The 23,130-nt window shown below is 42.4% G+C and overlaps 1 protein-coding gene across 4 annotated transcripts in view; it reads left to right on the top strand.

The window, feature by feature from the left end:
* The first annotated feature begins 407 nt into the window (after positions 1–407).
* The window catches only part of ATRNL1 (attractin like 1), a 498,126-nt gene continuing 475,403 nt past the window's right edge, over positions 408–23,130 (top strand). The window contains exon 1 of one of the 4 annotated variants that reach the window (XM_053389096.1): positions 408–2,133. In XM_053389096.1, the coding sequence (XP_053245071.1) occupies positions 1,829–2,133 (305 nt within the window). In that variant the 5' untranslated portion in view covers positions 408–1,828. The remainder of the gene's footprint in view (positions 2,134–23,130) is intronic. The other 3 variants (XM_053389095.1, XM_053389093.1, XM_053389094.1) reach the window with 3 other exon arrangements.

Genomic DNA, 23,130 nt, shown 5'->3' with positions numbered 1-23,130 from the left:
GAAGGCTCCCATTGGGAGCAGAACCGGGGGGGGGGGAGTAAATGCAAAGTACACTCAAGTCAACCAGGCTAATAATAATAATAATCATTCTTGTGCTGCTGTTTCTCATCCTGTTTTTGTTTTGATTTTATTACCCTGAGTCACTGCGCTGGCAAAATATTTCTGAGAAAGCTCCCAGCCTTGCCTTTCCCCACCCCCACCCCCTTTGTGTGCCTGCGTATGAGAAGTTCAGGAACTTGTTTTCTCCCTTGTTGGAAAAGATGACACGCTCTTCCGATCTTCCATGTGGAAAAGCGGCGGCGGCGGCGGCTCCCGCCCCCCTCCCGACCAAGTAGCGGTTTCTCTCTCTCTCTCTCTCTCTCTCTCTCTCTCTCTCTCTCTCGTGTCACGCTCCAAAGTGATGCAATGGAGCAATGCGCTGCGCCTTTAAGGGGGCTTCGCAGCTGCACATGCTCAGCTCTTCTTTGTGTGGTAGTTTCTCGGCACGACTCCCCTGCAAAGCTGTAGGGGAGGCTGAAGCAGCAGCGGCAGCAGGAGGGGAAACAGATACACACGGCGTTGCAATCCTTTCTGCTGCCTCCAAAAAGGCGGCGGGGTGACGCTCCTGCCCTTCCTGAGGCTTCCTTCTGGGGCGGCTGGGACAGGAACTTTCGGAGAGGGCGGGGGGGGGAGAGGGAGGGAACCTGCCGCCAGCAGAAGCCTCTGCGCCTCCTCTTTCCCTTCACTTCCAGCTGGGAGCGGGGCTCGGAGCCCCCCAAACCCTTTCTCGGCGCAGTTGCTTCAGCAACGAGTGGCCTGAGGCGGCGGGGACGGAGCCGCGGGGAATTCCTGCTTTCTCCCGCGCTGGCTGAGGAGGGGCCTGGCAGTCCAGAGAGAGAGGGACGGCTCTGCACAGACCCGGCGGAGCGGGAAGAGGGGGGGAAGGAAGAGGAGGGATTCAGCCCCAGCGAGCCGCCCGCCTCGGAAAAAAGCAGATTACCAATTAGCCTTTTAAAAATGGCTGCTTCCAAACTGTCAGCTGGGACAGGAGGAGAGGGCTTTTAACTAAGCAAGCGCGCGCCCCTCGCCCCATCTCGGCGGGGACGGACGGGCGGGCGAGGAACTCGGGGCCCACTTGGGGCGGGAGGCTCTGAGGGGATCCTGAGGGCGCTTCTCTCAGCCGCCCGCCCGTGGGAGGAAGAAGCATCCCTTCCACCGCCGTCCTTGCCCGGCTGTTGCTGCTTAAAGAGGGCGAGCTACAAAGGAGACTGAGAAAGGGGGTGCGGAGAGAGGGAGATATATATATATATTGGGGGGCGGCCGGCGGTGGAGGAGCAGCTGCAGCGTTACCCTGGGTGGGTTGAACGGGGGCATGTCGTGAGGGGAAGCGACAAGGTCAGGAAGGAGTCCATGGAAGACGGAGGCAATGAGCCCTGAGGACGACGAGGAAGAAGAGGCGGGAAGGCTGCTGCTGCTGCTGCTGCTGGTGGCGTCGTTTCACCTGAGGGATAAACGGGAGGTGTTGTGAGGAGCCTGTGGACAGACGGAGGGGGAAGCAGGGCTTGGCGGTCTCCCTTATTTCGCACTATAGACCGAATTAACCAGTTCTCTTCAGGACACATTTTCCCCATCGGTCTCTGGTTTTGTGCTGCTTCTTTTTTGAGGAGGGGGCGCGCAGTCTCTGCTCCTCCTCATCTCTGCGTTCAACTCGCTCTCTCCCTGACCTGGGTGATGTTCCTGGAGCGGCGGGGCTTGTTTTCCTCCTCGTCAGACCTGCACAAGGAACTGGGTTAATCTCGCTTCCCGGCCCGCCCGCCCCCCTCCGCGCACCGGGTCCCGGCTCTTGCGGATGTGCTCTGTGGCAAAGATGCTGGATCCTTTGGGGAAAGTCCTGCGCAGGATAGGAGGCCCTCCTGTGATCTCTGGTGCCTGGAGACCTTTTTCTTGCTCCTCCTGCTGCTTCGCCACCCTTCTGGATATGCACAATTGGCTGCTTTTCTATGGATTACTGTACCTGGTGCTGTATGCCCAAGTCTCCCAGTCCAAGCCTTGCGAGAGGACCTCCTGCTTCTCGGGCCGATGTCTGAATTCTACCTGCATCTGTGACCAAGGCTGGGTAGGAGACCAGTGCCAGCACTGCCAAGGCAGGTTCAAGTAAGTGTCACCATCTTCTGATCATACTCTTTCCCCCCACCCCCTTTTTCCTTTTCCTGCTATGTTTTATACCCAAAGTGTCTTTGCAGAAGTACAGAAACTAAAGCCGTCTTCCAAGAATCCCTAGATCATAGTGTGCTTGCTTTTAATGAGAAGACAAGGAGGAATCTGATAGGGACTTTCCCTTTGATATGATCATGAGAGCGATAATTTTATCTCCCTGAAAAAAGAGAGAAAAAGTTAATTCTTAAGGTCTTTCCTTCAAAGCAAATGTTTTTATTCCATTTAATGTTCCCCTCCCCCAATACTGTTCATCCAAGTTCTCTCACAAAGGTGTAATATATTAATCTACACCTAACCCTGTTTAAATGCGTTTCACTCATTATCAAACTAGCCAGCTTTCTCTGAAGGTTATAGTAATCCCCAGTAATTTAAGAAACCTCATCTGTTAAAGCTGAATGAGTGAGTCATAGACAGCAAAAGAGGATTGAAAATAGTGGTTTGGATGTGTGGTGCACACTAAGGACTGTGTGCTGTGGATATAAGTTGTAGTAGCTTGCTCATTTATATGAAACACGCTTAAAAAGAGGAACCTGTGCAGTTTTGTGGCTAGAGTTATGGAGTAAAGGTTAGTAATGCAAGGATTTCATCCCACTTCTGCTACTGATCTGAGCAGTTACCTTGTGCAGGTTCATTTGCTTCTGCATGCTTTCTTTTTGTGCAGTGTGTAAAAGTGGGAATCAATATTTACCTTTGTGCATTTAATTGAGATTTATAATCCAAGATAATTTTAACAGCTAGGTGTTAAAATAAGGCAACATGTGTGTATTTACACACACAATTTCTGGGCAGTTGGGAAAACCAGACATTAAAACAGCTCATCTGATAAGAGAGCTGGCTAGAATCCATATTTTACAGGAGTACAGTTTTTTGCTCATGCTCATTTTTATTGATGTACGTGGTGAGCTACTTGCTTGCTTGAGAAAGAAACATTCTGCAGAAAATGGGGGGGCATCAACTTTAATGGAGTATTTATAAGAGTGAAAGTGGTTACTTAAGCAAGTTCATATTTTGATGACCAAGTTCTTGTTTGTCTTGTAACAATCCACAAAATAAGTTTTTCTTACTATGTAGTTCCACTCAGAAAGTCTGCATTTAGGGATTAGAATGTGATTCCTTCAAAACAGTTAATTTTATCTGAGTGTCAACTGCATTCTATTTTATACCTTAGTCTAAGTCTCTCATAATTTAAGACAAGTAAAATTTCCAGATTATAATGTCTCCCTTAGCTAATGTCTACAAAAATCAGTACCTCCAGTAATGATACTATAATAGGGGGATTTTCTTGGTTGTTTAGTATTAGAGGATTTATTCTTTGTCATGCACAATATTTGCATGAGGAAAGTGAAACTAACAGAGGGAACATTACCTAGAGCTTGCTTGTAGAATATTGTAATGCTTTTTCCAAGTTAGTGTTGGGAATATTTAGCTGAATGTTCAAGGTATAATTCTCCATTAGCAGAAGAGTGTTTTAATGAGGAAAACTTGAGGACTTCTGGTAAAGTATAAAAATAAACTTACAAGTTTTTGTTTTATCTCTGTGTTGAATGACTTTGAACGTGTTATTGATGTCATCATTGTTCTATAAATGAAAAATAGGTTTGGGATTCTGTAAATGCTGTAAAGTTAATCTGAAAAAGAAGGGTTATAATGCACCTTTACTGTAGTATTGAAGTATTTTTTTGATATAAGATACATCTGTTTCTGTATCTGAAGCATAGCAGAACAAACCACATACCTGATAAAGTATCTCACAAGACTTGAAGTTCAATTTATTTAAAATATTTATCAATTGACTTTCCTCTAAAGGGGCTCAGGGCAATGTACAACAAACATATAAGCATAACTGCATAAACAGTAAAACCATAATCTTAAAAATAGATATTTACAACGCCTTAAAGCACTGTTATAAATGTAGTTGCTGAGGATTAAATACTCCATGGTTATTCTACAAAAATAAAAATGTTTCAGTTGATGTCTGCAGAGTGAGAGTGACAATTCCAGAGTTAGAGTTCCACCACAGAGAAGGCCCTTCAATGCAAATTGTCTCCTCAAAATCTGATTGGGACTGTGTAGGGGCGGGGGGGGGGATCTACTATGAAACTAATGAATCTTAAGCTTCAGGGCCCCTAATCCCAGGCGGACCCCAGAAGCAACTTTAGTCTGCATTGCTTAAAAATGTTGTGTCTGTTAGACCCAGTTTAAATCACATGACTGATTGATTTTTAAAAATGTATATATTTCAACAATTCCAGGTTTGTGAGTCAGTAGCTCAGTAGTTTGTAAAAGTGTGTGATCTGTCATGGAACAACCCCAGTGAAGAAGATAACAGACTTCGTTGCTGGTTGTGAAGAGGCCTCCATGACAGTTCAAGCTTCAGGCTCCCAAAAATGTAGGTCCACTACTGAGACTGTGGATAGAGCTCTCCCTTGCCAGTCTTAAACTTAGTTGACTGGTAATGGAGAAGGCACTCTTACATACTGTATATTTGGGTCCTGATCCATTGAGGGCTGTATAAACCAGGTGCAGTAGCACACAAGAATCCCAAACAGATATATTATAAACTATATAAGGCACAGTTCTTACACTCTAAACCATGGGTAGGCAAACTAAGGCCCGTGAGCCAGATCAGGCCCAATTGCGTTCTGGATCTGTCCCGCGGACAGTCCGGGAATTGCCACGTGGATTGCCAGCGCATGCGTTCTTTCCCTCTCCCTCCCTCACATGGTGGCGGCGGCGCCTCCTCCCTCCCTCCCGGCTTCTCCCTGCCCTGCCTAGAGGAGGAAGGGGGCAGGGCTTTGTTGTGGCCAGCTGCAGCAGCGCTTGAGCAGCCGCCATTTTAAGCAGCCCCTCTCCGGAGCCCTTTTGTGCACTGCTCATCGTCCCGCCGTCACCAGCCCCGGCCGCTTACAAGACAAGTAAGCAGCCACCAGGGCTCATGGTGCTTTTGCATCATTTCCCTCCGCCTCCAAATATAGTCTGGCTCCCACAAGGTCTGAGGGACAGTGGACTGGCCCTCTGCTGAAAAAGTTTGCTTACCCCTGCCCTAAACTCAGCTCCCATTGCCGGGGTTGGTTAATTTAAAATATGACAGAGAAAAAGCCAAATTTGAAACATGGTTTAATTTTTGTACTTCAGGTATTTCCCAGATTGGATCATATGGCTTGATATAAGTTGTTATAAATTAAGGCTTTTGCTTTTAATATATTAGCATTGCATTCAGTTTTCTTTCTAAAACATCCTTTGTGTGTGTTTAAAAGGCTTAATTGTATAATTTATATAAAAGAGCCCTAACTTAAATACATTGTTTTGAAGTGTTAATGTGTTAATTTTCAATGATGTTAAAAATATATAAATTTAATTTGTAAAGGTTTGTGTTTCTTGTATGATCTGTAAAAGAATTCAGTAAAATAAGACTCTTGTTCTTTCTTGATTCCTATCTTATATGACGTGAACCAAGAGGATATGCAGCAAGCTTAACTCATTGTGTAATGAGTGATTGGCATTAGCAAATGCTGCTGGTATTGACACCAGGGCAGTATCAGTTTAGGCAATTTGGGTGTTAATCTCATGTGAGATTTCCTCTCCATTCCTGAAAAACAATAACTTAGCAGGCAGACATCAGAAATGATTGATCAATCTTGGTAAGCATGTGTCAAAGTTAATTGACTGATTCCATGGTAACATAGCATTTCCTCTATAGGGAATTCGTTAAGATTGTAAGATTATTCTTTAAATGCTGTTCAGGGATGGATAAAGGATGAGGAAGAAACAACTAGGGGTCAACTTGATTTTTTACCATAAAAATAAGCATATCTCTATTAAACTATTAGGCTTCCAGCCTCTTGTTTTTTCACAGCCAAAGGTCAAATGAAATTAACCTTTCCAAAACAGAATTAGCATTAGCATAGCACACAAATTGCAGGGAGAGAACCCTCCATTGGGCAGTACCTTTATTGGCACAAACCAAGATGTCACAAAAGTATTACGTACAAGTTTTTGAATTCCCAAGAACTCTTTCTTAGGCAAAATGTGACGTAAAAAAGGAGTTTGTGGCATTTTGACTGGTTACAATAAAGATATTGCCCATCCGTGGATTATGAAGTTTACTCTTATGGACTAACACAGCTACGTGTGTGTGTGTGTGTGTGTGTGTGTGTGTGTGTGTGTGTTTGCATGATAAAAGAAAGGCTTTAAAGGGATTTTGAAGAACATAGACATAGCAAACATACTATATATACTATATGCAGGTGTCTTTACTGCGTCTGGTGAACTATCAAGATTTTCTGATATTAACTAAATAATATTGTTTTTCCCTACTTTTGCTGCTGTTGCTTAGATCAGTGGTTCTCAGTTTGTGAAGCAAGGAAAAGCAGAACAATATAAGCTGTGTTTAGGGTGGGTGGAATCTCTTCCACGATCTCTCCATGTGAAACTTGCTTAGAAATGGAAAGCAAAAGGTTCCCTTTCCCAACGGTTTAGTATAAGCTATTTTCTATCTGGCATGTTGAAATCTGGTGTCAGGCAGCAGCAATTTTTAGTTCATGTTTTCTCTAACATGCCTCAGGACCTCATTCTGCCTGCTATTATCAGCTTGCCCTGAGGCCACTGCAGTTCCAAGTTCTAGGAAATATACAAGAATAATGGGAGACAAGTTAAAATTACAAATTCTTGAAGAATACGCATTATAGCAACATAAAAACCAATGCAATAAAATGGTAACAGCCTACTTACCGGTATTAAAAGCATCAAGTGAAAAGGTGATAGAAACATGGATGCACATAGGTATAATGGAAACTAAAGCAAGCTGTTAGACTCAGTGAGTACCCCTGGCCACTGTCGCCCCATGATACCAGAGTCAATACAGGCCTGTAAATAAGTGCCTTGCCATTAATCAAGCACAATTTTTATCACCCAAGTTGGATAACTGTGAAGGATGCAACACCTGCTTAGAGTTAAAAAGCATGCCTGCGCCCATGGGCGTAGCCAAGATTTTTGTTGGGGGAGGGGCAGGCTTTTGTAGGGGGAGGGAGAACCTTACTGAAGTATTTTTATTGATTTATGGGGGCAGCTGCCCCCTGCCTCCATTTGGCTATGCCCATGTCTGTGCCTTACACCTTGGCACCAAACCCTAAGGTGCCCCACTTACCTTTCATGGTGTGAGAGCCACACAGAATTCCATTAGCTGCTCCACTGGAACTGGCCACTCCTGCAAGAACCCTTTGAGGATCTGAAAAACACTGAACTCCATACCTGTTCTGCAATAGTTTGTTCAAGTGGCAACTTTTATGACCCTGTCTGCCTCAGTCTTCCAAGATTTCATAGCCCTACTGGCATAAACTCCAGTTCCTTCCAGGCCATTAGGGTACACTCCTGAAAATGTGTCATCTGGTTCTGTGACAACACCATTGGCAGTGCCATGCTGAGTTCTGAAACATGGTGAGCAAGAAAAGATCAAACTGAAAAGGAGACAACAGAGCACAAAGCTCCCAACCATGGACATGACTCTAGAGTGCTTAGATGTAAGAGACTTATTGATGGTTTGTGGCCTGGTTGTCACATCAAAAGTGGGCAACTGGGTTAACCAAATCAGGAGGCCACTGCCAAATTGCCACTACAAAAGGGAAAACTTCAAAAAGTTAAACCCCTGCTTGAGCCTTTATCAACCCAGTTCTAGGACAATATAGCAGAACACCATTTGTCCTGGGAAATAACCTCAAAGCCAGCTGACCCAACTGCAACTGAGTTCCTTTTCCAGCAACAAATCTTGTTTCCAAAAGGAAATACTATTGTGCTCATACCTTTTTATTTTATTTTATCAGACAGCCAATTCCAGCCTCATGTCCCTGGAACCGTGGATTATCTTGTGAGGTTAACTGAGGTCCTCCATTGCATCACAAAATCTATGCAAGAGGGCTTGACCAAGAGCTATCACTTGACAGGCAGAGTTAAGGTAGCCACTGATTTCTGCAGGTTCTTAAGCATTAACTGATGTATCCTTCCCACAGAAATGGCCCCAAGCCTAAGCTTTGCCAGCAGGAAGACAGGTGGCAGTACTGGTGAAGGGAATCCAATTCAATACCTAGTAAGGTAATCACCAAGCAGGGACCTCTGTCTTTTCTTCTGCCATTGGCACTCCCAATTGAGCAGGCAGATAGCAAACTCCTGTATCAAAAGCCAGCACGAGCTTTATTACTTTTCCATTCCTATTTCCCTCTTCTTCCAGTTTTGAGCTGCCAGCAAATGTGTTATAATACTGTTTAGCAATATTAAACTGAGTGCACACTGTCAAGCTTACCTAAGAACAGAAGACTCTGTTGGTACTTTATCCCAGTAATTTGATTTATTCTGTTTACTACATTTCCCCAGTATTGCCAGTATCCCTGAGTTTCACCAGATACATCTGAAATCAGCTTGATTTCAAATGTACATCTCCAGCAATCCAGCCATAGGAAGTTGAAAACCTATATAGTTATCTATCCTTGACTTTTATTTGATTACATGGTGATTTCCTCTATAATTTATGGGGTCATATTAGAACATTGAAAATTATTGGCCTTTAAAAACCTTTTAAAGAAGTTGAAACTAGAAACTGGCATATGCCTCAGTGAAACCATGTAGAAATATTCTTTTAGCTATGTCCAAATATTTGTAGAAGAAGCTTTACTGATGGTTTTAAGGAAGATACTACTATCTTCCAGATCTTAGTGTGCTTTTACTTTAAAATGACTGCCCTTCCCCCTGAAGCTAATACAGTAGTCAACTGATCTGTCATGCTTATATGAAGATTCTTGTCATGTGTTATAATGGCTATAACGCTCAAGTGAGCTTAACATTGATAAAATATTAATGCCCAGGTACAGTTCTAGTCACATGTGATTATGCATGACTAGTTGCACAATGATGGGAATGCACATTCAGATGTGCATCTCAATGCACATGTGATTGAAAGTAATGCAGCATGCATGGGCAACCATCAGCTGCATGTGTATAGGCATCTTGATTTACACCTTCACTTCCAGCTTCAACAAGTAAGCAGAAGCCCATTTCCACATGTGGCTATTAGGATTGAATTCAGCTGAATTGGATGTATAATATGAAACAGAGGTGGTGATTAGTATTTTCAAATATTTATTAGCATTTGACAGAGCCATGCTTGCAGTTCTGAGTAAGATCCATTATCTCCTGAATTGACAAATTGGCTCTCAAATTTGAATTTCATGGCAAGGTCCTGAGCCACACCACCTTTCTTAGATAATGAAACACATGGACATCAATATTTTGGGTTAATGGGATAAATAAGGCCACAACTTTATTGGTTACAGATGTGAGTGGTATTGGCTTAGGCCAGGGATGTTCAACAGGTCGATCGGGATCGACTGGTCGATCCCTGGGAGGTTGCAGTCGATCGCTGTTGATCGCGGATTCATTTTCCTTTGCTTTTGCCTAAGAGCACCTGGCCCGGCCCCCTCTCTCCTGCCTGGATTTTCTCCTGATCTCTGTAACGGAAGACAGAGTTTTTGCTGTGTGGCAAAATGCTCCCACATCACTACTTTTTTTTTTTTGGCAACTAACCCCCTCCCCCTTAAAAGTACCCCCACAAAATGGACATAAAACGGGGTAGTTCCCACCCCTAAAAAAGCTCAACAACTTTGACCTGAATCCCCCAAAAGGGAGTAGATCACTGCCAGATTTTAATTCTGAAAGTAAATCTCAGTTCCTCTGGAGTTGGCCACCCCTGGCTTAGGCATCGGAAGTGAACCAACTATATCTGACTCCTGCCCGTCATGCAGGTAGTCTCACAAGGGTCAACCACCAGTAGGGGGAGCCCTGTTGATGTACATCAACTGTGAGCTCCCCCAGGGTCCCCAATGAGGTCATGGCATGGCCCTAGCCCATATCCTGGCTTTGGACAGGATCCACACCCCAGGATCCCTTTAACGGAAGGCTACAACCTCCCCTCCCATAAAACAGGTTTACCAATGCCTAACCGCCAAACCTTACAAAGTTGTGACGATTGCTACAAGGCAGGCGAAAACCACATGACTGGTGCCAGTTTGCCAAGTGGGAAAATTCCTACCTGGCCCCCTCAACAGGAGACCAACCATAGTCCATAGCAAGGCCAAGATGGCGAGCACATGAAAATAGAGCGGGAGGGTGGGAGATCCAATGCAGGAGGAGAAAGGAGACAGAGCCCTGGCTGCAGGAGGTTTAAATCAGGTAAGCCACGCCCCGTCACCCGATTGGTTGGCTGTGGGGCGTGACGAGGCCGGGGCTCTCAGTGATGTGGGAGGCATCGCCACGCCCCCCTGCTGTACACCGGGAGAGCTCGTGGCCAGCCTGCAACTCCGCCGCCCTGGGAAGTGGAGTGGTTTTGCTAAAGTAATTCTCTCAAATAGTTTGAGGACTATTAGAAACTTTCTATAGTGTGTGTGTGTGTGTGTGTGTGTGTCTGTCTGTCTGTCTGTCATGTCTCTTTACAATATGTGTCTGTGATAGAAACTCCCCACGTCTCTCTGGGTGTGATTCCATCCAAAGTTTAGTGGGGACTAGTTGAAACTTTAGTTTTACCCAAATAGCAAGTTCTAACTGCCATGTTGAGTTGTTGATCTGCTGTTTACAAATAAATACATCTATTGAAGTTTCCCTAACTCCTGTTGCTTCCTAGTATTCACGCAGACATATTGCAAGTTGCACCTTCATGGATCACTGCCTTGCCGTGGCGAAGGGGCTTGAATAACTCAGAGAAGCTATGAACTATGCCGAGCAGGGAACCCAAGATGAACAGGTCATAGTGGAGAGTTTTGACCAAACGTGATCCACCTGGAGGAGGAACCGGCAAGCCACTCCAGTATCCCTGCCAAGAAAACTCCATGGACAAAGACAACAGGCATATAAAAGTTATGATGCTGGAAGATGAGCCCCTCAGGTCGGAAGGTGTCCAACGTGCTACTGGGGAAGAGCGGAGGACAAGTACAAGTAGATCCAGAGCTGATAAAGCGGCTGGGCCAAAGCCGAAAGGACGCTCAGTTGCGGATATGCATGGAAGCGAAAGGAAAGTCCAATGCTGTAAAGAAAAATATTGCATAGGAACCTGGAATGTAAGAACCATGAACCTGGATAAGTTGGATGTGGTCAAAAATGAGATGGCAAGAATAAATATTGACATCCTGGGCATCAGTGAACTAAAATGGACGGGAATGGGCGAATTCAGTTTGGATGACTATCATATCTGCTACTGTGGGCAAGAAACCCGTAAAAGAAATGGAGTGGCCCTCCATTCCACTCAACAAAAGAGTAGCGAAAGCTGTACTGGGATGCAATCTCAAAAATGGTAGAATGATCTCGATACGAATCCAAGGCAGACCTTTTAACATCACAGTAATCCAAGTTTATGCACCAACTACTGGTGCTGAAGAAACTGAAATTGACCAATTCTATGAAGACTTACAACACCTCATAGAAGTGACACCAAAGAAGGATGTTCTTCTCATTATAGGGGATTGGAATGCTAAAGTAGGGAATCAAGAGATAAAAGGAACAACTTGCAAGTTTGGCCTTGGAGATCAAAACGAATCAGGGCAAAGGCTAATAGAGTTCTGTCAAGAGAACAAGCTGGTCATCACAAACACGCTTTTCCAACAGCACAAGTGACGACCCTACACATGGACATCACCAGATGGGCAACATCGAAATCAGATTGATTATATTCTCTGCAGCCAAAGATGGAGACGCTCTATACAGTCAGCAAAAACAAGACCTGGAGCTGACTGTGGCTCAGATCATCAGCTTCTTATAGCAAAATTCAAGCTTAAACTGAAGAAAGTAGGAAAAACCACTGGGCCGGTAAGATACAATCTAAACCAAATCCCTTATGAATACACAGTGGAAGTGAGGAACAGGTTTAAGGATTTAGATTTGCTGGACAGAGTGCCTGAAGAACTATGGGTGGAGGCTCGCAACATTATACAGGAGGCAGCAACTAAAACCATCCCAATGAAAAAGAAATGCAAGAAAGCAAAGTGGCTGTCCAACGAGGCCTTACAAATAGCGGGGGAGAGAAGGCAAGCAAAATGCGAGGGAGATAGTGAAAGATACAGGAAATTGAATGCAGATTTCCAAAGAATAGCAAGGAGAGACAAGAAGGCCTTCTTAAACGAGCAATGCAAAGAAATAGAGGAAAACAACAGAATGGGAAGAACCAGAGATCTGTTCAAGAAAATTGGAGATATGAAAGGAACATTTCGTACAAAGATTACCATAATAAAGGACAAAAGTGGTAAGGACCTAACAGAAGCAGAAGACATCAAGAAGAGGTGGCAAGAATACACAGAGGAATTATACCAGAAAGATATGGATGTCTCGTACACCCCAGGTAGTGTGGTTGCTGACCTTGAGCCAGACATCCTGGAGAGTGAAGTCAAATGGGCCTTAGAAAGCACTGCAAATAACAAGGCCAGTGGAAGTGATGGTATTCCAGCTGAACTATTTAAAATTGTAAAAGATGATGCTGTTAAGGTGCTACACTCAATATGCCAGCAAGTTTGGACAACTCAGCAGTGGCCAGAGGATTGGAGAAGATCAGTCTACATCCCAATCCCAAAGAAGGGCAGTGCCAAAGAATGTTCCAACTACCGCACAATTGCACTCATTTCACATGCTAGCAAGGTTATGCTTAAAATTCTACAAGGAAGGCTCAAGCAGTATGTGGACCAAGAACTCTCAGAAGTGCAAGCTGGATTTAGAAGAGGCAGAGGAACCAGAGACCAAATTGCAAACATGCGTTGGATTATGGAGAAAGCTAGAGAGTTCCAGAAAGACATCTACTTCTGCTTCATTGACTATGCAAAAGCCTTCAACTGTGTCAACCACAGCAAACTATGGCAAGTTCTTAAAGAAATGGGAGTGCCTGATCACCTCATCTGTCTCCTGAGAAATCTCTATGTGGGACAAGAAGCTACAGTTAGAACTGGATATGGAACAACTGATTGGTTCAAAATTGGGAAAGGAGTACGACAAGGCTGTATATTGTCTCCCTGCTTATTTAACTTATATGCAGAATTCATCATGCGAAAGGCTGGGCTGGATGACTCCGAAGCCGGAATTAAGATTGCCGGAAGAAATATCAACAACCTCAGATATGCAGATGACACAACCTTGATGGCAGAAAGTGAGGAGGAATTAAAGAACCTTTTATTGAGGGTGAAAGAGGAGAGCGCAAAATATGGTCTGAAGCTCAACATCAAAAAAACGAAGATCATGGCCACTGGTCCCATCACCTCCTGGCAAATAGAAGGGGAAGAAATGGAGGCAGTAAGAGATTTTACTTTCTTGGGCTCCATGATCACTGCAGATGGTGACAGCAGTCACGAAATTAAAAGACGCCTGCTTCTTGGGAGAAAAGCAATGACAAACCTAGACAGCATCTTAAAAAGTAGAGACATCAGCTTGCCAACAAAGGTTCGTATAGTAAAAGCTATGGTTTTCCCAGTAGTGATGTATGGAAGTGAGAGCTGGACCATAAAGAAGGCTGATCGCTGAAGAATTGATGCTTTTGAATTATGGTGCTGGAGGAGACTCTTGAGAGTCCCATGGACTGCAAGAACATCAAACGTATCCATTCTTAAGGAAATCAGCCCTGAGTGCTCACTGGAAGGACAGATCGTGAAGCTGGGGCTCCAATACTTTGGCCACCTCATGAGAAGAGAAGACTCCCTGGAAAAGACCCTGATGTTGGGAAAGATGGAGGGCACAAGGAGAAGGGGACGGCAGAGGATGGTTGGATGGTGTTCTTGAAGCTACCAGCATGAATTTGATCAAGCTGCGGGAGGCAGTGGAGGACAGAAGTGCCTGGCGTGCTCTGGTCCATGGGGTCACGAAGAGTCGGACACGACTAAACGACTAAACAACAACATTGCAAGTTGTCCTCACATAGTGATTACCCTTCCCAACCCACTGGAAGCTACAGTTTCCATTTTCTCTTTTTGCTGTCCTCAGGTGCTGCTATGTAGTTTCTTGGTCCTTAATACGATGCACAATGAAGATTCATTCATTCACTTATTCATTTCTTGTAAAAAATCAATCTCAAAGCAATTTTGGAAAAGGTAAAACAATAAAATCAATATTAAAGCAAATTAAAATTACCTCAATTTTCTAAGCATCTGGGTAGGCTTGTCTAAACAAAAATGTTCTTAGCAGGTGCCAAAAAGAGAACAGTGAAGGTGTCTGCTTGATATCAATAGGCAGGGAGTTCCAAACTGTAGGTGCTACTACACTAAACAATTGGGCCCTTAAAATGCAGAATGGGTATTGTGTGGGAGCTGTAGGAGTGCCAATTCTGCTGGATCGAAGTGGTTGAGTGCGCACATGTGGGGTAAGGCGATCTCTTAGATCTCTGAGCACGGGTTTCTTATGCTGACCAGGCTCACTCCTGGTTAGACCACAGTTGCTCATACATGTATGGTACAAGTATTTTAGTTGACCAATCCAATGCCTTCTATCTACAGTGTGCTCTGGTTGCAAGTGGTTTTAATAGAAATGCATACTATGTTAAATATCTGCAAAGGAAATAGCCCACCTTGCAGATGAGACTAACTGCACTTTATACTGCTATCTGGTGAGTGTTTTTTTCTTCTGGAAAGTGTGGAAAATTAATATTTCTGCACTCTCCTCCAAATCCCTGCCTGCCTGCAGAAAGGACTGCAGAGATATGTATATTTTAATGGTTTAATAAGATTGGTACTGCTTATGAAGGATGATAGTATTTACTATTTGCTAAGTTGTTCAATAATATTATCTCAGTGTGCAGTATTTATTTAGCTTTCAGTTTAACTTGCTAATAGCCTGTTAAATTTCTAAATGCAGATTTATTTGGGAGTTATACAATAAATTCTAATTTTACAAGTAAAATATAGAATACTGAGGAGACTAGGGAGAATGTTAAAACCTGCATCGCTTGTGAATGACTTGTTTAAATTTTGACCTAATTCTGAGGGAGCATGCACTGGCCTACTTCTTCTCTTACTGAAAACACCAGTAAAGAATATATCTAGTGTACTTCTGCAATATGCTGATTCTTTGTGACATGATAAACAAACCTAAAAGCAATTTAGGAAACATTAACATTTTAAAAGTTATACTATTTTTAAAATAAATTCTCCATGGGTCAGGAACATATAGACTTCATAACAGAAAACACAAATTATAAACCCAGTATCATGATATGGTCTTCAAACTGGATTTGGATTATATATTGATATATTGCCCAGTCTTAATAGGATGCTCCTGCATTTATAAATTTATAAACAATGGAAGCATTTTAGACCATTGCTTTCCTGAAGCTTTTAGTTTGTTTTAGCAGTGTAGCCCATGGCCTTATTGCTGTTTATCAATTCATCAATTGTTTATTAAATCTATATCAATCTGTGGCAATGCAATGGATTATTAAATTAGAATACCAGTGAGAGTCAGGCCACAGCAGTTGTAGTTCACAATGTATTAATAAAGCCTATAAACAATTATAATACACCATCAACACATTGGACAAAAGATTCCTGCATTGCAGGGCATTGGGCTAGATGACCCTCATGGTCCCTTCCAACTCTACAATTCTATGGCAAGTAGTTGGGGGGGGGGCAGAATTAAATTCAGTACTCATTTCAGGATGAACTTAACTAATTCACACTTTCTGAAACAATTTGAGAGCCAAAACTCAGTTATACTTTGAAATACATACCCAAATTTTGCAGTTTTCTAACCAATATGTGTGTGTGTGTGTGTGTGTGTGTGTGTGTGAGGAATGTGCATAAAAATGAATGTATTCATTTAAATAACATACAAAAAATCATTACCTTAGAGGAAATGGCTTGTAGAAATGTGTTCATTAGTCAGAATTGCATAGAAACATATGCTTATTAGAAGTTAGCACTGAAATGCTGACAAATTTTAAGGATTTTTTTTCCCATGGCAAATTGCTACAGAAGTGTGGAGAACTGAATTTTAGAATGGAAAAATAAGAAATTGGCACACCTGAAATTGAAAGACTCACTCATTCCTAATGGCAGGAAACAGGACCTGGATTACTTAGTTCAATGGAATATTGAAAGAGACAGAACCAAAAAACCTTAGTTTGCATAAAAAGAAAAGACACCGCTTGGCATTCACCCAGCATATTGGAAGTATACGAAGAACCTCCACCAGTTGCGGTGGGGACACACACACACACCTGTTTTTTTGGATCTGTGTGTATGGGTAGAGTGAATGATTTACTGAGCACTCAAATTCTAAGCATTTGTCTCATCCTTTGCAGAATGTATATGTTCCAGAAAGGCAGAATATGAAGGATCATTTGAGGCTCACAGATTGAACTGTATCCTGAACTGAACATTATGGTGTCATTAGCCCAAACATCACTTTTCTTGTTGAGACTTATGCCCTCAGCAGAGATAAGAAAATACATACTGGATGCTTGCCTGGAGCTTCTGGAGCTCCTTTGTGTCTTATTTACACTCAACTAAAACTGCATACAGCATTCCTAGCCTATGATGCCAAACTGAAATAGTTGAGGGGAGGAAAATAGGTCAGTTAACATTCCTCAAGTAACATTTCCAGTCATGCTTTGTTTCTAGCCATGTTTCTTCCAATGGAGAAATCAGGTGATATTTCATTCATGGTAGTATAATTTCTTTTTTTGTCCTAAATACCAATGACGGATGAAAAATCAATGACTTGAAGGCATGCAATATTAAGCAGTAATTGGCTTGCAGGAGCCCTTTATTTCATTCTGGGTATGTGGTGGATCTGTGATGATGGAGAGGCAAACTGAGTGGTTCAAGGTGTGGGACTGGATGGGATATTCCCTTCTGGCCCTTCCCAACTTTGTGGTTCTCGTTTTCACTTATTTTGTGTCTCCTCCTGTGTGGCTTGTATGACTATAAGCATATTGCTTCAAGTGCAGGATTTACAGAGGGCAGAAACAAAGTTTACAGACACATTACACATTTAGCATATTATTTTCCTTATATAACCGATCTTTAGACCCTAGCCTAGCCTATTTTTCTACAATGATAAGCCCACTGAGGATGGAACTTTGCTGTCTGAAGCTAGTCCACCTCTCCCTTAAGATCTTGAGGGGTGTACGGTTCAATTTTCATGGATGATTCATCAGGAACTAATACACAGCTGTGTAGTGATGTGGTGAGATGTAATATATAAGAGCACAATTTAATGCTGGTCAATGAAGCACTTCTTCCTACAAGCTAGGAGCATTGGGACTACATCTCAATTTTACTTCCTCCTGTTCCAGGAGTTTCAAGGTCTAAATGGAGGACAGCTGTACAAGTTTGTTGTTGTTTGATTTTTATGGCTGCCCATAAATAAATAAAAGGATTAAGCTCTTGGACAGCCTTATGCTGAACCTGCTTTTACTGGTTGGTTTGTATCTCTGGAGTTTTATATAAAACAAAGAAGACATACATATATAACAAGGAGCTGCAACAAAATGTTGCAGTCCGGAGTGCTGCTCCTGAGCATTCTTACTTTCTGCTTGCTGCTTCTGACTGACAGCTTCTGCAAAACACTACTAAACCTTAGGTTATAGGCTACAGACACAGCCAAAGGGTGCATAACTAAAAAAAAAGTATTGAAAATTTTATTTGATGTCATTTTATCCTGAAACACAGTCTGGAGAACAGTTTGAATGACAATGTTTTTTATTTGGGATAAGTTGTCTGTTTTTAGCAACTTATCAAATATTATCAATATTATCAAATTGGTCAAAGCCAATTTGGCAATATTGGCTGCTTTCATTAAAAAGTAAAGACTTGTTTATTATTATAGTACTTTCCTTGTTAAAGTGGGGTGTCCCCCAAAATAGGGGGCATCTTATATACAGAAAAATACGGTATATATTTGTCTCAGCATGTGGAGAATGCATTTAATGATGCTGTTTCAGTTAATATGTGTCAATACTAAAAAGTAACTTTTATAATTTCCCCACCCTGATTCTTAAAACACACACACAAACCAATTCCTTAAGGGTAACATTACTATCTGCTTCTAAGGCTGCTTCTAAGTATTCTTATGGACAATTGTATACAGTTCTTACGATGTATGTTCATAATTTAACTGCAATTATAGTATGGATAGAAGGCAGCGAGAATGTTTTTGTTTGTCAGGCTGTTTGCTGCAGCTTTTGTGTCCATTGAAAACATGATACACACACACACACGCACACACACTCTTCAAGTCGCTGGGATATAATACTTGAAAATATTTGTGTGCTGCAGTGGAAGCCTCCAAAGTGATTACAGAGTTAGTTAGTTGCCAAAGGGAGTGGTCGTGACATGTGTTTAGATCTGGAAAACAGCTTTCACATGAACAAATGTCAGAATTGGTTGCTGATTATGGACCCTCACTCTGAATTAGCCATTTGGGAAGCAAACATCTGTCTTGGACAAATTTTGTTGCAAAGGTATAGTTTGTGAGGTAAGAAACAGCAGTTGTGAAATATATTTTGTGTGTGTGTGTGTGTGTGTGTGTGTGTGTGTGTGTTAGAAGTGATTAGCAAATAATATTGTGTTTCATGTTTCATTCTTCTGGATGGTTCTCTCTCCATAGGGACATTCAAAGTAGTATACACATCTGATTCAGAAGAAATTCCTTTATTTTATTTTTCTTTGGTAGGTAGTTTTGCAAGGTAGTCTGAAACAGCAAATATTTGGGCATGGTGGTGGGATGTAGCTTTCTAGATTAATAATAATAATAAAAATAAATAATAATAATAATAATAATAATAACAACAACAACAATAATAATAATTTATTATTTATACCCCGCCCATCTGGCTGGGCTTCCCCAGCCACTCTGGGCGGCTTCCAAAAAAATATTAAAATACTGTAATACATCAAACAAATCTCCTGGGCCAGACGGTCTACCAATAGAATTATTCAAGACCTATATAGATTGGTGGGCAGAACCCTTAGCTCAATTGTTTACTCTCATAGATAAATATGGGATCATACCTGAGATATGGTTAAGATCAATAATTATCCCAATCTTTAAAAATGGCGACCCAAAAGAACCAAGGAATTATAGACCGATAAGCCTATTATCAGTGATAGGGAAAATCTACGCTAAGCACCTTTTATCTAAACTCCTTACCTGGATGAAAAATCTAAATTTACCAGGGAAAGAACAAATAGGTTTCTCCAAAGGTTGCTCTACATTAGACCACTGCCTTATACTTATGCACTTGGTTGAAAAATACAGATCTCAAAGGCAATCTAAGATATATGCTGCTTTTGTAGATTTTCGTGGTGCATTTGATTCAATTGACCGCCCAAAGCTGTGGAGGAAACTCACAGAATTAAAAATTGATCAGCGCTTATTGATCCTAATAAAAAATTTATACTCTTCCAATATCTGTCAAGTCAAACTTAACACCAAAGGTCACCTCTCACCAGACATCCCAAACTCGAAAGGGGTAAAACAAGGGTGTATTCTTGCCCCCTTCCTATTTAATTTATTTTTATCAGACTTGCCAGATCACCTTCAAAAAATAGAATCACATGCCCCTAAACTTAATCAGAAACCAGTTTCTCTGTTATTATACGCAGACGATGCTGTTCTACTATCATTAACGAGCTTGGGTCTGAAACGTCTTATATCTTCTCTGATCCTTTACTGCGAATGTAACAAGCTCTCTATAAATTATGAGAAGACAAAAATTTTGGTCTTCTCGAATGGTTGGAAATTAGAGAAATGGAAAATAAGAGGGCAGGAAATCCAACAAGTGAAAATCTATAGGTATCTGGGAATCTTATTCCAGAGCAATTTAGGGTGGGCAAATCATCGCACAAATGCCATAAAACAGGCAAAGTGCACCTCATCAGCTGTTGCCCGTTTTTATTATCAGAAAGGCAATCAATTTATTCCTGCGGCCAATCAGATATTCCAAACAAAAGTGCAATCCCAGATATTCTATGGAATCCCGCTATGGGTCCAAGCATATAATAGTGATCTAAAAAAGATTCACTCCAGCTTTCTGAGACGTATTCTTGGACTCCCAACTGTGATCAAATATGAAACAATGTGTGCAGAAATAGGCATACACACAATGGAATATTGGGCCTGGTCCACCTCAATAAAGTACTGGTTACGCTGCCATTTTCGCTGCCCTCCATCAAGTCTGCTCGCTGATTTGCTCAAAGACTCCTACAAATCAAGATGGTATCAGTACCTCGAAAAAAAGATTGAATCTTTAGGCATCGAGCTGGAGCCCCTGTACAATTCTAATGAGCAATACATTTTCCATAATATCCTAACTAGACTAAAGGATGTCGAGAGGCAAAATATTATGGCAGCTGTAAACAAAATTTGTTCGCCCATATTCTATGATTTAAATATCTTAGATAGCAGAGCCAATTACGTCACCAAATTAATAATTCCAGCCCAACGTAGGGCCTTTATGCTGGCCCGTTTGAATGTTTTTCCCTCAGCATTTGTCAGGGGAAGATATCAAAACATCCCCAGAAACAAGAGATTCTGCAGATGTTTTATGAATGTCCCGGACACGGTAGAGCACATTCTCTTTCAGTGCCCATTGTACAGTACGCTCCGTCAACGCGTGCTGTCCCCTCTTTTGGGTGGTCTGGAGCCCCAACAAGGTGAATGTGTGGGATTCTGCCTATCCGACGTTGACCAAAGGGTAACGGCGGGGGTAGCCGAGTTTTTGGTAGTAGCCCTCCAAGGAGCGGGTTAGCAAGGAAAACCACTGATTTTATATGTATATATATATATATGTATGTAGCCAACTGCTGCCTTTCTGTATATATCTCAAGGCTTTTATACGTTACTTTCTCTTTTATCGTTTTATTTGTATAATGCCTAATAAAGGTTTGAATAAGTAAGTAAGTAAGTAATACATCAAACATCAAAAGCTTCCCTAAACAGGGCTGCCTACAGATGGTAGTTGTTCTCTTTGACATCTGGTGGGAGGGCGAGAAGGCCCTCTGCCTGGTTCCCTGTGACTTGGCTTCTCGCAGTGTGGGAACCACCAGAAGGCCCTCAGTGCTGGACCTCAGTGTCCGGGTAGAACGATGGGGGTGGAGACCAATGCACGCTGCCACCAGATTTTATTCATAGTATTGTTTCAAGTCTGCAGTTGCCTACTATCTACTTTGTTATCTTGCTCACATAGATGAAATGTGGAAAAATTGTTGAAATAAAGACAGGAGATGTACTGCAGAGAGACGCCCATGCTCCTCCTATGTGGTTTTTAAAAAGAAGACTGTTAGATGTAGTTAGGCGCTGCTGTAGGAGAATAGTAGTGTATGGCTAAGGAGAAGGATGCCTATCCAATTGGCTAGTCCTAAGAATGACAATTCAGACTGAGAACTGATCCTGTTGAAATATCAGGTTGTTGCTATTTATACATTATACAATCAAAGCACATTGCTTCCAGAAAGAATCCTGGGAACTGTACTCCCAAGCTGCAATTATTATATTCCCAGCACACTTTACAATTAAAATTAAATAATCCATTAAGTACAGTTTCCAGGATTCTTCACATAAAGTAATGTGCTTTAAATGTATTGTGTGTACATAGCCATTGTCTCCCTTCTTGGTTTAAAAAATACCGTATTTTTCGCTATATAAGACTCACTTTTTCCCTCCTAAAAAGTAAGGGGAAATGTGTGTGCATCTTACGGTGCGAATGCAGGCTGCGCGGCTAAGCCAGAAGCCAGAACAGCGAGAAGGATCGCTGCGTAGCACTCCCTCCTGCTGTTCTAGCTTCTGGCTTCGCCGTGCGAAGCCTCTTCAGGGCACGGGGAGCCTTCATCCCACTGCCCTGAGGAGGCTTCGTGCGGCTATCCCTGGCTTTTGCGTGAGGTGGGGGAAGGGACAGGGACTGCCCTCTGTTCCTGCCCCCACCTCCTGGAAAAGCCCGCAAGAGCCGCACTCCCTTTAAAGAGCTGCGTGGAGCGTGTTTGCGGCTCTTGGGGGCTTTTCCCCGAGGAAGGAGAAGCCTGCAAGCACACACGCTCCCCGCAGCTCGTAAAAGGGGGCGCTGAGCAGAGCCTGGGATGCATACAGGCTCTGCTCAGCGCTCCCTTTAAAGAATCCCCCCCCCCTTGCATTCGCCCTCTAAAAACTAGGTGCGTCTTATGGTCAGATGTCTTATGGTATGGAGTGAAAAATACGGTAGATAGATGATGGCAGGAATCACTGTCCTAGGAACAGAAATATTGAAGGCTAGAATCTCAAGGGAGGTGGGGGAACTTCTCTGATCTCTGGGCTGTATGAACAAACTGTATGTACTGGCGTGTCAAGTCCCACCACAGCATGTGTGGGAAACCTCTAAGAGTTCATGTGCTTCTGCTTATCCCGATTCCATATTTGTCTGCCTATTTCCCCTTGATTCTTCTTTGAAAGGGAGTGATAGCTGTCATAACTTACCTACATGAATGCTCCTAATGTTGCTGTTTAGACAGTTCTTAACCTTAATTCAAATATACATTTAATTCCAGTATTTCTTCATAATTTATATTTTTTGTGATAGGTTTATATTCACTGTACTAGACAGCTTCTGTAAAAACCGAATAAATCTGCTGTGATAGGCAGTAGGGTAACATGTCAAATAAAAACAAACTCTTGGAACTGGCTGGATATATGTAGTAAAATAGAAATTGCTACAGGAAAACCATCACTTGTGTATGAGAAAGGTAGCTGTCAGACACTGAGAATGTTCTGCTTTGTATCACTTTAAGGTCTCCATCTTTGAGGAGGCTTTATGTGTACCTATATGATTGTGTGTTTTATCCAATAAGCTGATGGTATAGAGGCATCTGACCAAGGGACAGGGCTGAGGCTGGTCAACAGACTCTTGGGCTGTTATTGTTGGGTTGTTGTTGTTGTTAATATTATTATTATATCTTT

This window comes from Podarcis raffonei, chromosome 5 (assembly GCF_027172205.1).
Source record: "Podarcis raffonei isolate rPodRaf1 chromosome 5, rPodRaf1.pri, whole genome shotgun sequence".
Classification (NCBI taxonomy): Eukaryota; Metazoa; Chordata; class Lepidosauria; order Squamata; family Lacertidae; genus Podarcis; species Podarcis raffonei.
Note: the sequence above shows the minus strand (reverse complement) of the source record. Positions and strands in the feature narration are given on the sequence as shown.